Source organism: Canis aureus, chromosome 29 (genome assembly GCF_053574225.1).
Source record: "Canis aureus isolate CA01 chromosome 29, VMU_Caureus_v.1.0, whole genome shotgun sequence".
Taxonomy (NCBI): domain Eukaryota; kingdom Metazoa; phylum Chordata; class Mammalia; order Carnivora; family Canidae; genus Canis; species Canis aureus.
In genome coordinates, this window is record NC_135639.1 from 6094837 (window position 1) to 6109106 (window position 14270).

At 42.8% G+C, this 14270-nt stretch overlaps 1 protein-coding gene across 3 annotated transcripts in view; it reads right to left on the reverse strand.

Moving 5' to 3' along the window:
* FANK1 (fibronectin type III and ankyrin repeat domains 1) overlaps positions 1 to 14270 on the reverse strand; it is a 77994-nt gene that overhangs the window by 1326 nt on the left and 62398 nt on the right. For all 3 annotated transcript variants that reach the window (XM_077877239.1, XM_077877240.1, XM_077877241.1), the window contains 4 exons: positions 11441 to 11522; positions 10375 to 10449; positions 9511 to 9576; positions 2844 to 3009 (listed from right to left, as the gene is read on the reverse strand). In XM_077877239.1, coding sequence (XP_077733365.1) covers positions 2844 to 3009; positions 9511 to 9576; positions 10375 to 10449; positions 11441 to 11522 — 389 coding nt within the window. The remainder of the gene's footprint in view (positions 1 to 2843; positions 3010 to 9510; positions 9577 to 10374; positions 10450 to 11440; positions 11523 to 14270) is intronic.

Here is a 14270-nt window from a genome sequence, read left to right on the forward strand (position 1 = left end):
GGAATATTTAGTTGCCCAAACTCCCCAGACTTGGAGAGCCGGTTAGGATCGAGGGGACCGTGCTAACATAACCCACGTTCACACGCGGTGAGAAGCTGTGTTAGGACTTCACAGGGTGCTGAGAGGCCCCAGGACATCCCACTGGCACCTTCACCTACATTTTGTTAAAATGGTTGAAAGATGGGGGCACCTGGCTGGCTCAGTCGGTTAAGCATCTGCCTTCAGCTCAGGTCATGATCTTGGGGTCCTGGGATGGAGTCCCATATCAGGCGCCCTGCTGGGGTGGGGGCGGAGTCTGCTTCTCCCTCTGCCCCTCCCCCTGCTCATGCGCTCACTCACACTCTTTCTTTCTAGTGAATTTAAAAAAAAAAGGGGGTGCAAGATGGAATAGAGAAATGAACCACCGTGCTCTTAGATCCACGAGAAGTCCCTACCTTAGTTTCTCTTAGTCAAGAGTCAAGGAAAGTCAAGAAACTTTCCTCCCTTTTTAAAAAGTTTATTTTGTTCACTTCTAAGTATCTCTTAAGCAGCTTTAAATCCTTTCTGGAGCAAGATGTTAATATGTAGCCACACTTGTCAACAAGCAGGAGAACTACAGGTCCAACAAACACAAAGCAACCAGATTTACTACATAAATTCCAATATGAAGTTAGCCAACCTAATACTTCTCCAAACTTAATCTGACTAGTAATGAGATGGCCATTTCCCAGTAATCCAGTGATTGAGATCTCTCAACGTCGTTTTAAAAGCCACATTCTAGAATAAGAAAATGTAAATGGTGCCTCCCCAGTTTCAGTGAAGGACTCACCAATCCATGAAGAATGACTCTAAATATATATACACGTGTGCGTGCACACACACACACATCCCTAATTCCGTTACAGAAGAATTACTCAGACATGTTAGTAAAACACCAGAATCGAATATCAAACCAAGAACTGCCAAAAGGTCCCTGGGATGTTTCAGGTTATTTATATGTATGAGATTATCCACTCGACATCATTAGGATTTGCAGTTCTTTCTCATGCAAATAACAAATAACCTTTGAGCAGCAGAACTCCATTATGTTTAAATAATAAAATCATCGCCTTGTTTTACATGGTGCTTTATGTGGTCTTTGGTGAACTTTCACCCCCATTTTCTCTTTTGGGGTTAAATGGGGTAGATGCTTTTATTGCTGGTCTACAGGTGATTAAACTAAATCTCAGAGAAATCAAAGGCCTTTCCTGAGGTCACGTGGCTCATTTGATGTAGAGATGGTTCCCCAAGCAAGTCAGTCACTGTCAGTATGAAATTATGTTCAAGACTGGTGGCCACAATGCCCGGCTTGGGATCCCAGATGCCTCCTACCGGCACCCAAACATTGGGTGGCCCGTCTGCCAAGAACAGGGAGGCACTCCTGGTGACATCACCTATCTGCCACAGCCAACCACGGATATCTCTAGTGGCAACATACATGTAGCTCTAGTGCTATTGATTTACCCACAAATCGGTGTGTTCTTATCTGAAGCCCAGAAAGTCTAGGTTTCCAAAATTACTGTATTTAAGTGTTCATGGCAGAGATCTGCCCTTCTTTCAGCAAAGGCCAAACTTCATTTTTCACTACAGAGTTTTACTGGGACCAAAGCATGAGCAGAGTTCACCATAAACCAAACAAGAAGACTGTGGCTCTTGCCACCACACAAGGTAGGTGCGGCCCCACCCTACCAGCGAGGCCCACGTGCTAATCCTTCTGACCTCTTATATGTCTCTCTAAAAGGGAAAAAACAAAAAACAAAAACAAAAACAAAAACAAAACAAACAAACAAAAAAAAAAAAAAAACAAGAAATGTAATAAAAAGTAACCACTGAGATTTTCCTTCAAGGGTTCCTTTCTTCAGCCTTCTGCTAGCAGCGGCAGGAAACCAGTGAGACCCCACAATTAAGCCTTGCTTTCCCCTCAATCACACTTCAGAGACAAGCTAGAACAAATCTGCTAACATCTTCCAGGAGACATGACTTTTCTCAATTTGAGTTTATTTTCCAGGTCATCAGTTTAATTTCTCCATACTCTACACCATCTGGCAGTCTCAATTAGGATAGCATTCTGCTTACCATTCCTTATTTCCATGCCTTGAAATTTTTATTTAACTTCTCTCAAGTCTTGAACTAAAGTTCTCAAAGTTATCAGCAGTCATCATAATTGAGCTAATTCTGTTTACTCATCTTCAAACAGCTACAGAAGTCCAAACAACGCCGGTTCTATTTGCTATCAAATCTGTACTTTCTGATAACGTGAAACCAAAAGGATACCCACATGCCCGCTTCAAGGTAAAGGCACGCGGAGCTGCTCTGCTTGTGATATGGTCAGTTTGCTCTTCAGAAAGGTTTTGCGAAGACTGAAATCTTTAAAGCAAACCACAAATAAAAATAGTCTAAGAGCAGTAAGAAGTACTACGACTGTAAGAGTTCTTGACATCTTGTGTCTGCAAGCACCTAGGATAGCAACAGGCACATGGCAGGTGCTCAGATTGAACAGAGACGCAATGAGTGAATGAACAGAGGAATAAACGAAGCAGAAGCATCATCAGTTCCAGCTCTGGATTCAGCAGGTTTTTTTTTTTTTCCTACACAAAACAAACCTCCATGATGATCTAAAGCCTCACTATCCTATCAATTCTATAATGATCTTTCTTCCCCAGGGCTTCAGGAACCTTCTTACTGATAAGTCAGACAACTTTCTGCAGCATTTTTAAGTTCAGCTAATCAAAGGCATCCACATAAGGCTGTTTCTCCCAAACCCTGTGGAATGGCGCTGCAAGGTCTTGATGCCACATGCGTGGCTGGGAAGGAAGATCCCGTACCTCACAGCCGTCTTTTATCATCCACTCGATCACACTGCAGTGGCCTCCATCTGCAGCCCAGTGCAGAGCAGTGCAGCCTCCTAGGTCTCTGGTCTCCCAAGAAGCGCCATGTCTTCGGAGATATTTCACAACGTCTAGGTGTCCTGCGTAGCACGCAAGCATCAGACTGGAATATGGAAGCAGCAGCAATAACTCTAAGTGCACTCACCAAGCTCAGGTCCCCGTTTTACCCTGCCTGGCTTAAACCAAGAAATCCTAATGTGAGTGGAAAACCATGAAAGTTATTCATATAAAATGTTGTGTCCAGGATGCCTGGGTGGCTCAGCAGTTAAGCATCTGCCTTCAGCTAAGGGCGTGATCCTGGAGTCCCGGGATCAAGTCCTGTGTTGGGCTCCCTGCATGGAGCCTGCTTCTCTCTCTGCCTGTGTCTCTGCCTCTCTCTCTCTCTCTCTCTCTGTCTCTCATGAATAAATAAAAAATAAAATGCTGTGTCCATCAACTGATGGACAGATAAACAAAATGTGGCACATCAATACAGTGGAATATGCTTGGGCCTTAAAAAGGAAAAAGAAATACTGATATTACGTACAACATGAATGAACCTTAAGACATCACACTAAATAAAAGCTGGACACAAAAGGCTACATATCGTTGGATACTGTTTACATGAAATGACCAAAACTGGCAAATCCATGGGGACAGAACTGGCAGTTTAGCTATTTCCAGGGGCTGGGGGAGAAGATACAAGGAGTGACTGCCAGTGAGTACAGGCTTCTTCCAGGGCTAATTAACAATGTTCTGGAATTAGACAGTAGTGGCAGTTGCACAGTTTTGTTAATATAGTCTTTAAGTGCTGAATTTTAAAGGAATGGATAAATTATATCTCAAACAAAAGGAATCACTGTAACTGAGTAAAATATTGGACTTTAAAACATCCATGAGTCTGTGAAGCTATTCAAAAAAAGAGGGAAGGAAAATACTCATCGACCTTATTACAGATGGCTATTAAGCCAATTCCATACTCTTAAATGTTGGTATTTAAGGAAAATAATTAAACATTTACTCTGCCTTTATGGAATAAAATGTAGTCCATCCTCCCTTGATGAGGGAAAGCCCTTTTCGTAGAAGCCTGCCAGCTAATCAATATGGGAGGAATTATGGAATCAGAAAACTCATATTTTTACAATTCCCAATTAAATCATTGATCTGGGTAAGGACCATCACTCGATGCTAAAATTCTTGGGTGAAAGGTTAACGGAGAACAGGATATTCACACCATGATTCCCGCATAGATTATTTGCTGATTTTAGTGGGAAACTGTATCTTTACAAAGGAGAGGTTTAGCTGCACCACTCTAACCAAATGATCAAACCTAGAATCACCAGCTGTGGGACAACATGCGTTCCTGAAGGATGTGGCTTGGAGCCACACCACCAGCTCTGAAGTGTTCTTGCTAAAAATGTTAACCTGCTTCAAATCAAACCTTTAAGCCTAATTTTAGCTTTATTGGCAATTAAGGGACAAATGAACAAGTTAAACACTGCCTCCACAACTAGGAGACAATGAAGCACCTCAAGGACATAGGGCATTCTATAGGACAATTGGTCTGGTCTCCTCAAAAAGGAGGAAGAGAAACAAATATTTAAACCAAAATAATGGATAGAGGACCAGACTGGAATAAGAGACTAAACAGAACCAGCTGCAACACATGAGCCTTAGTTGGATCATGGTCTCTCCCCATACCCCCAAGTACCTCAGATAGAGCCATGAAGACTTTCTAGAGGACAAGTGGGGAGACTGGGAAATGAATGACTGGGGCATCCATGGTGTCAGCGAATTAGCGTGAAGCGTGGGAAGTGTGATGATGATATGGTGGCTATGCAGGTTGATGTCCCTGTTTTTAAGAGATAACGTATTGAAATATGAATGGTAGAGGATTATAATGCCTATTAACACTGAAATGGGCAAGCAGGGGGGCAAAGCTAAGAAAAATTAGAGAAGCAAATAGGGCAAAATGCTGACAGCTGCCAAACCTAAGTGGTGAGTGTATAGAAATTTATCGTACTATTTATTCTTCCAATTTTTCTGAATGTTTGAACTTTTCAAAATAAAGAGCTGGGGGAGCGGGGCGAGAAGGCAGTCTTCCCAATAGGGAAATTCTATAAAGTCTCTGAGTGATAAATAGAGTGGGGTCCAGCTCTGAGGTCCAAGCCTGGGCTGGAATGGAACCTGATGTCTACATCTCTGTATGCTTAATGCAAATGTTTAAGGCTCCCTGTAGATGCATTGCTTTCTAGAGAGGCTATGACAATTTACAATTTTATCAACTGCACCTAAAAGTGTCTATTTTACTCACCTATACCAACACTATCTTTTAATTAACTATATGAAAGTTTTTAATTTTTTTATTACTGGCAATTTTGCATATTAATTTATTCCGCTATGAATTGTCTTTTTGTGTAAACTGCTCCTTTCTACTGTGTATCTTTAGGGGAGGGGGTGTATGTGTATCTGCTCTATATTAAATATGCCAATCATTGGTCTATAATATATTTGCAAATCTCTCCCCAGACTACCCTTAACTTTGTAATTAAGGTTTTAAAAATGTTTTATGTACTTTTAATCTCCTCAGTGATTTATTTCAGTGATTTTTCCTTTCCCATTATAAGATTAGACACACATATGCTGTGTTTTCTATGGTTCTGTCTTATACGTTTAATTCTTAATTCACCTGGAATTTATTTTGATGCATCCTCTAGAAGGCCAGAATTTAACTTTTTTTCTTCAAATAGCCTTTTTTCCCTAACCTCTTCCTCATTTGTTTGTGTTGCTCCCCGCGTCACATGTTAAGTTCTTACATATATGGAGACCTCTTTCTAGTTGATTCTTTTTTTTTAATTTTTATTTATTTATGATAGTCACAGAGAGAGAGAGAGAGAGGCAGAGACACAGGCAGAGGGAGAGGCAGAGACACAGGCAGAGGGAGAAGCAGGCTCCATGCACCGGGAGCCTGATGTGGGATTCGATCCCGGGTCTCCAGGATCGCGCCCTGGGCCAAAGGCAGGCGCTAAACCGCTGTGCCACCCAGGGATCCCTCTAGTTGATTCTATACATCTTTTTTTCAATTATTTGTACCAGTACCTCACTAAGTACTATAATTTGATAAATCATTTTAATAACTGTCAAAAGCCGTTCCACATTTCTCTCCAACAAAATTAATAGCTGGTATCATCCATTTGTTCTTTCGGGTAAGTTTCGAGCCCATCATTTTGACGGGCTCCCAAGTATAATTCCATTTGAGGCTATACTGGATCTATATATTAATTTAGAAAAACTGAAAATTTTACAGTCTTCGATCTTGTCCATTCTGGCATATGGTATAGGTCCCTTTTAAATCTTTATATCTCTCAGTAATTTTTACAGGTTTTTTGACACAAATTTCTCATGGAAGTGAAATATTTATTCTATTTTGTTTCCCTCATTATATTTACTGATTATTGCTGTTATTTAAGAAACACTTTTTTGTTTTATAGCTGGCCACTATTCTCCTAAGCCTCCTTATTAAGACCAAGTATTTAAAAGTAGATTCTCTTGGATTCTGCAAGAAAGGAGCCAAGCCTCTCTTATTCTTACTCTACTTCATCTCTCACCAGGTTGATCAGCACTCCAAAATACCAATCATGAAATAACAAAATATAACGTGGAGTTACCATATGCCAGGCACTGCTTTACTTGTTTCTCTTGCATTAATTCATCAAATGCTCACAATTCTGTAAGTACCTCTATTACCCCTATCTTGGAGATGGGGCAATTGAGGCACACAGAGGTTAAGTGACCTGCCCAAGTTCATATACCCAGACCACAGAGGAATCTGGATTTGACATCGAGTGCTCCTGCTCTCAACCACTCTCATGAGCTTCACTCCTTACTTTGAAAAGGAATCTGTCAACACTAAGAATGATACTGGCTGATGGTCTGAGACGATAAACAACCTTTTATGATCCAATCGAAGGATTCACTCCAACAAGCAGAGGCTATCTTCCTAAGACATTGTACCAGGAACAAAAGCATCCTGCACTTTAAAAGAAAAGATGCTGAATAACGCCGAATTTTTGTTTTGCATCTATACATACATAGGTTTTCATCTTTGGTCTACTAATAGGAAGCATTAAGAAATCTCCTAATCTGTGGTGTCTGGAGGGCTCACTCAGCTGGTTAACCATCTCCCTGCAGCTCAGGTCATGATCTCGGGGTCCTGGGATCAAGTCCCACATCGGGCTCCCTGCTATAACTGGGGAGTCTGCTTTTCCCTCTCTCTGCCCCTCCCTCTGTGCACTCGTGCACGCATGCTCTCTCCCTCTCTCTCTCAAATAAATGAAATCTTTAAATGAAAAAAGGAAACTTCCTAATTTAGACATCCTAACCATCCTGCATGATCCTCCAAGTTGGGATGGAAGAGACATAAATACCTGTACATATATAAACATATGAACACTGCTCTTTCACTATCAGATTTCAGCAGTAAGATTATCCTCTGTGACTTTCCAAATACCCATCTGCTAAGTAAGTTATCTACAATCCTCACAAGCTCAGAGGCAGAACAGTCAAACCACAAAGTCTCTTTCATAGGGAATCCCTCAATAAATTTTCTAATTTCTTACATGGATATTGGTGGTCTCAGATTTTCTGTGTCTTGGGTTGGTTTGGGGGATTTATATTTTTCCCCAGAAACTGTACCATCGAAAAGCTAATTTCAATGAAATTATCACATCTACTAGTGTAGACACAGCACACTGCTTTTCTTTTTACATTTGGATTTCCTCTCTCACCACTGTTATATGTACCCTTCCAAAATTCTATTTTTTCTTCTTAAATTTCCAAAAATTTCCAACCACAGCCATGTACCATTTCTAAATTGATTTTTTTCTTAGATCTATGAGAAATTGGTTCATTTTATTATATAGGCCTTTTTTTTTTTTTTAAGAAGCAGCCCTTACATCTTTTGCTCCTATGTTTCAATAATCTTCCGATTTTCTAATCAATTTATTTTCATTCTTTCCTCTTTCCTGCACCCTCAAAGTTTTTCTTTGTCCTTTTTAAGTTGGTATTGTTTTCAAACTTCTTGAGTTGATGGCTTGGCTCCAAATTAACCTAAGAGTTATGCAGAAAACAACTTTCTAAATGTTTTAAAATTATTTTAAGATTTTTATTTATTTAAGAGCAAGAGAGAGCATGAGCAGGGAAGCAGGGGAGTGGAGTGGGAGAGTGAGAGGGGGAGCAGTAGATAGAGGAGAAGCAGAATCCCTGCTGAGCAGGGATCCCCAACTCAGGCTTGATCCCAGGACCCTGCAATCATGACCTGAGCCGAAGGCACTTAACCGACTGAGCCACCCAGGCACCCCAAATTTTAAAATTATTTATTTTAATGTTATTTAAAACCTATTTCTCTGTGTGTTCAGAGAGTATAGCAGGTAGGTGTTCTGAGCTCAGAAACTGATGCTTTCCTTGTGGCCCACCAAAGTGACTAGTGTTTTGTTTGATGTAAGATTTTATTCATCTGAGAGAAAGAGCACAAGTGGAGTGAAAGGCAGAGGGAGAAGCAGAACTCCCCAACGAGAAGGGCTCCATCCGGGCACTCGAGGATCATGACCTGAGCCAAAGGCAGGCGCTTAACTGACCAAGCCACCCAGGCGCCCCAACCAGTGTTTTTGTAGCTACTCCTTAGATACTAGTTTGCAGGACACACACCTGTGAGCTGTATGTATGATGGGACTCTGAGGTCCTGGAGCAAAGCCGTTGCATTTTCTGTACTGTTCCACCCAAGCACCTACACATAGCCTGGCATATGGTAGCCATTCAACAAATACTAGTTAATTAGAATTAATCAGTTAAACCTAATTAGTTGACTAGAAATTATTTTTAGGTCTTTGTAGAGCATTCTCTCATCTCTCTAAATACAGGTTTCCAAGTACCATGCTCTTTCATAAACATCTCCTGTGCTTTCACCATAGGGAAGTTCTTGGGGTTGGTTGTATCTTTGATTGTGACTGCTTTGTGCTTCTTGGGGAACACCTAGGAGTCTTAGTTAAGAAAGTAAGGCCAAGGGGGATCCCTGGGTGGCGCAGCGGTTTGGCGCCTGCCTTTGGCCCAGGGCGCGATCCTGGAGACCCGGGATCGAATCCCACGTCGGGCTCCCTGCATGGAGCCTGCTTCTCCCTCTGCCTGTGTCTCTGCCTCTCTCTCTCTGTGACTATCATAAATAAATAAACTGAAAAAAAATTTAAAAAAAAAAAGAAAGTAAGGCCAAGTATCAGGAGAGCCCTTCAGGGGACCCCCCCCCAAGTGTCCCAGGCACAGCCAAATGGCCAGCACAGGCTCATGATAACTACAGTAATAGCTGTCGGTTGCTGAGCCCTTAACATGGGTTGGGCACGGAGCTAGGGAAGGTAGGTGCTTCAGATCATACAGCCCACTTCAATCCCATCGAAGGAAGGAATAAGCGTGAACAAAACAAGCCAGACTTTGTCATCGACCTCTTTCCTTTGGGCTAGGCTACAGACCTGTCAAAAGAAGCTGCATCCGATATTTGGGTTAAATCAAAAGCCATCTGGGCACGAGCCTGGTAACGCAGGTATGGGGACGTTTCGGAGCATGGTCTACCACCCACCTGTCCTTGCCACTTCCGTTCCTCAGATTCACATCTGTGCCGTTAGAAACGAGGATTTTCACAAGCCTGAAGGAAACAAATTGGAAGGGAACTGGATACGCAGCTTTGATGATAATGCGGGAACAGGGAACAGCGCTATATGTAAGACACAGCTCCACAACTTGCTTTCCTGCCTTCAGAGGCCAGCTGGCTTCAAAGACAGGATGTTATTGAACCAGAAAACTACCTCTTCAACACCAAAAAAAGGGGGGGGGGGAGTTTATCCCTCACATGAATTATTCATTGAAAACAAAGCATACCACATGAAACACATTGTACCATCAAGCTAATTCACTGTTGCCTTAATGACTGCTTTAAATATATTTCCAAATGGCAGTATTTAATAAAATATTTTTTTCAACATAGCACTTTAGTAGTTAACTATAAATATGACTGAAAAATAAGCTATTAGTATTTATGCTTCTGTGTGGCAGAGAGATAATGGAGCGTATCAGTGAAAATGATATCTTAGCAACCTATCAGGGAACTTTGTTTTCCAGAGTTAATATCCCTACCCCTTTCTTTTTTTTTTAAGAAATTTAAATTCCAGTAACCAGTTTTCCTGGGACATACAAAATATATTGCAAAACATAATTAAGTAGCTACCTCTCTTCCTCACCATAGAGTTAGACATTTTTACATTCTCTGCTGCATGTTCTAGAACTTCATGATTAAAACAGCTTGTTTGTGCAGCCTTACAGTTTTGGAAACCGAGAGGAAAGGGGCCCTTGCACACCCCCTCTCCTTCCCATCCGTGTTCTGACCAGAGCTTCCGGGAGAAGTAAAAGGTTGGGCCACTCAGAGATGAGAAAGGAGGAGCCCTACCTGCTGTATCCTTTCTGGGCAGCGACCATCAGAGCGGTAAAGCCAAACTTATTGGGAACATCGACCTTCACATTTCTGGGGGAAAAACACAGAGAAAAGAGATTAACATGCTCGGCATGGCTCCCCAGAGATTCACAGTTGATGTCTCTTGCAGGACACAGGTGCCGAATAGGATTCATTTTCCCCGAAGTTCCAGTTTCTTCTGGGCCATTAAGTTTGTGTCTTAAACTGCCCTACCCTAATATTTTTAAAGGATTTAAATTCACAAGAAGAGAAATTGCCATAATTCCACTTAAAATAGGCACTCCCTTCAACCCAAAACCATGATGTCATCGGATAGACTACTGCAAAGAGCACCACCCCCTTACGTGGCCAAGGACGCAGGGTCTCCAGACCACACACCTCCCCTCCACGAGCCTAGACTGAGGGAAGCCTGAATTTTTCCCTTAATTCCCAGCTCACCAATGGGCGTGAAGTGCTGCCACTGGAGGAAGAAAGAGATCTTAACAGCTTAGAAGCCTTGGAGAAGTATTCCACAAAAAGCCAACTGAAGTGCCCTATTCGCAAAATGCCTGGCCTTCCAAGGCACTCAGAACTATGGATTCAGAAAAAATTTAATTAACATTGTTCACGTTTCATTAGGAGGCAGCTTCAGATATCCCATGGCAGCAAATGTATTTGCTACTTTTCTTCTAGTGTTTTACCAACCTCTTGAATCAGAAACAGCTGATTTCATGATTCCTTAGATAGATGTGGGCACTTTGGGGGTAAAATTGGCCTAAATGCTATGGCATATAAGCCAGGGTCAGAAATTATTTCTGGGAAGAAAAATATGATACCCAAACTTCTAATTTTCAATTTTCATTACATGATTACAAAATACAGTATTTACACAGGGCTAAAAGGTCATCTTTATTGACTATGCTGAACTTACATCGGTCACTGGAGATCTATTTTGGAGCAATTTCAAAGGCGTGGAAAATTTGGGGGGAAACAAAATAAATGTAATTCTGTGCACTTGGCTGGGCATTAAAAATTTAAAATTTTTAAGGCAGAGCTCTCTCACCCTCCTTGAAGTATTCGAACCAGCAAATCTTCATCATTCACATTGACAGCTCGATGGAAGTGCTCACTACTTATGGGTTCTCCTAAAGAAAGAAGATGGAAAGGAGTCACCCAAAGTCAAACAAAAGAAAATTCCTTCCGGCCTCACACCACCTGCAGCCTTGAGTGGGGGCTCAGGTTCAGCTCCGGGAAGGGCCTTGGCTATTCCAGGAAGTGTAGCTTACATTTCCTATTCAACTTCTTTTACCGAAAAATACCTTGTTTCCATATATTAAGAACACTTAAGATTGTCCTAAGGACTTGAGACAGCCTCAAGTTATGAGAGTATTGCTTTGTGAATAGTATTTTGAGAGGTGAAAATAATCTTCCAGATTTCATAAGACTTAATAAACCTCCCTTACAAGCAAGGGGAAGCCCCACCATCATCACAACAGGCTGGTTTTGTTTGCCAAAGAGTCACTAAAGTACTTGAACAAACAACAAAAATAAATTACTTTAACGTCTGACGTCCCAAATTTCAGTTCTTCCTAGGAATAGAACATTCATGTTGGCCTGGTCTCCCCGGAGCTCCTGGGGGGCACACGGGGCTCATTCACAGAAGTGGGACAGCGTGAGAAAGCCTGATTATGGGGGACAGCCTACAGGCGAGAAGGGCGAGGAGGAGCCTGCAAAACAAGGGGAAGCAGGGCAGAAGGGAGGTGTCCCTGTGTGTGTGTGGGGGGGACATTAGCTCCTCGAAGAAGACAAGAGGGGGAGATGCAGAAAGGAGCAGAGTGTGACGATAAAGGACCAAGCGAGAGGGGTGCCTGGGTGGCTCAGTGGTTGAGCGTCTGCCTTTGGCTCAGGGTGTGGTCCTAGGGTCCTGGGATCGAGTCCCACATCAGGATCTTGCATGGAGCCTGCTTCTCCCTCTGCCTAGGTCTCTGCTTCTCTCATGAATAAATAAATAAAATCTCTTAAAAAAAAAAAAGGACCAAGTGACAGAAGCCGTCTTTCAGGGCAATTATCCCACGTCTCTACTGGCTCCACATGCTGTGATTTTCTAATTGTTTGAAGGATTCAGAAACACAAGCGAAGCACTTAGACTAGCACCCGGCACATCAAGATATCCAACACACGTCTGTCGTTGAGGTAGTGGGAAGGGCAGTGGCCCTCTCTGTGGCCCCCACACCCAGCCGTCACGCGCTCAGCGTACCTTCCTAACCTGGATGGATACCGAGTTTATAATCCCCAGTTCCAGTCAGCTCCAAGGTCACTTCCGTCCTTTCAACAAATGTTTATTAAGGAGCTCACACGCCCAGTCCTGATGCTGAGGGTCCCAGAGGAACAAGGCAAGCATGTTCCTCTCCTTTGCCATTTACACAATAGTATCCACTTCTATCATCATCTTAAACCCTAAAACACCTGCCTCCTACCCTGTCTTCCCGAGCTCTACCCCAGACTGCTTCCTGGGGGCTCACCCACCACCTCACTGCCCTCTTACAGTCTGGCCTCCAGAGGTCCCCTGGCCAGCCCTGCCAGGTAGGGAGCCAAATTCCCTCTTCCTGTACCTCGGGTAGAAAAACTCTCTAGGACCAGACCTTGGAGCTGACTGGATTGGGGATTATAAACTCAGTACCCGGGATCCCTGGGTGGCGCAGCGGTTTAGCGCCTACCTTTGGCCCAGGGCGCGATCCTGGAGACCCAGGATCGAATCCCACGTCAGGCTCCCAGTGCATGGAGCCTGCTTCTCCCTCTGCCTGTGTCTCTGCCTCTCTCTCTGTGTGTGACTATCATAAATAAAAAAAAAATTAATTAAAAAAAAAATAAACTCAGTACCCATCCGGGTTGGGGAGGTAGGCTAAGAAAAACATGTGGGCACTGGAGCCACTTTGCTACTACTCATTTCCTTGGAGGATTTTAGCTGGGCGAATTACAAACTAGGAAACCAGGGGTGGGGGGGTGTGAGGCAGAAGAATGTAGGGGTCACCAGCAGAATGACCTCTAGCTGATACCCTTTACTTCTGGTAAAAATAAATTTAAGCCAAGTTAAAGCTGTTTTTGAAATAACAATTTTGTCTGCTAGAGCTTGCCAATCTCCTAAAGATTTTTTAGCCACATTGTACTTCCTTTTCATCATTCCACACATATTTTTAGGCCAAAAGCTTCAAATAAAAGTATCATGATAAACTATCAAAGGGTAAGGCCTACCGCTGTCCCCAGCCTTCCAAGGAAGATCAGGCCTAGCCTGGTGGTTCCACCTGGGGCGTATGGACGGGAGCAGTACACCCCTCCCCCTCCACCATCACCATGAGGACATTTGGGAAAGCCTGGAGACATTTTTGATTGTCACACCTTAGGGGTTGGTGCTACTGGCCTCTAGCAGGGAGAGGGGCCAGGGATGCTGATAAACATCCTACAGTACACATGATGAGAATTAGCCAGCCCCCAAATGTCAACAGTGCCAAGGTTGAGGAACCCTAGGCTAGAATAATATGGACTTAAAATGATCTATTGGGTGATGCATCTATACTTTAGTGGACAAGCTAAACCCATGGAAAGTTTCCCTTCCTCCTCACTTCCCAGAAAGGAGGGGGAGAGTGGGAAAGGAGGACAGAGAGGGGGAGAGTGGTGGTACATCTGTTATCCCACCAAACAGCCCCCACTTCTGGGACTCTCAAACTTCAATTGCCCCTAAAAATACAACAACAACTGACTTGCATAAAATCATCTAGAACACAGAAAGCTCATCCCATTTCTATGAAATTTTAAAAGATGGCATCCAAACTCAAAGAGCTATTAATTAAGCTCTGTCTAGGATTTTACACAATGCTTTTTCAATTCTTCTTCAA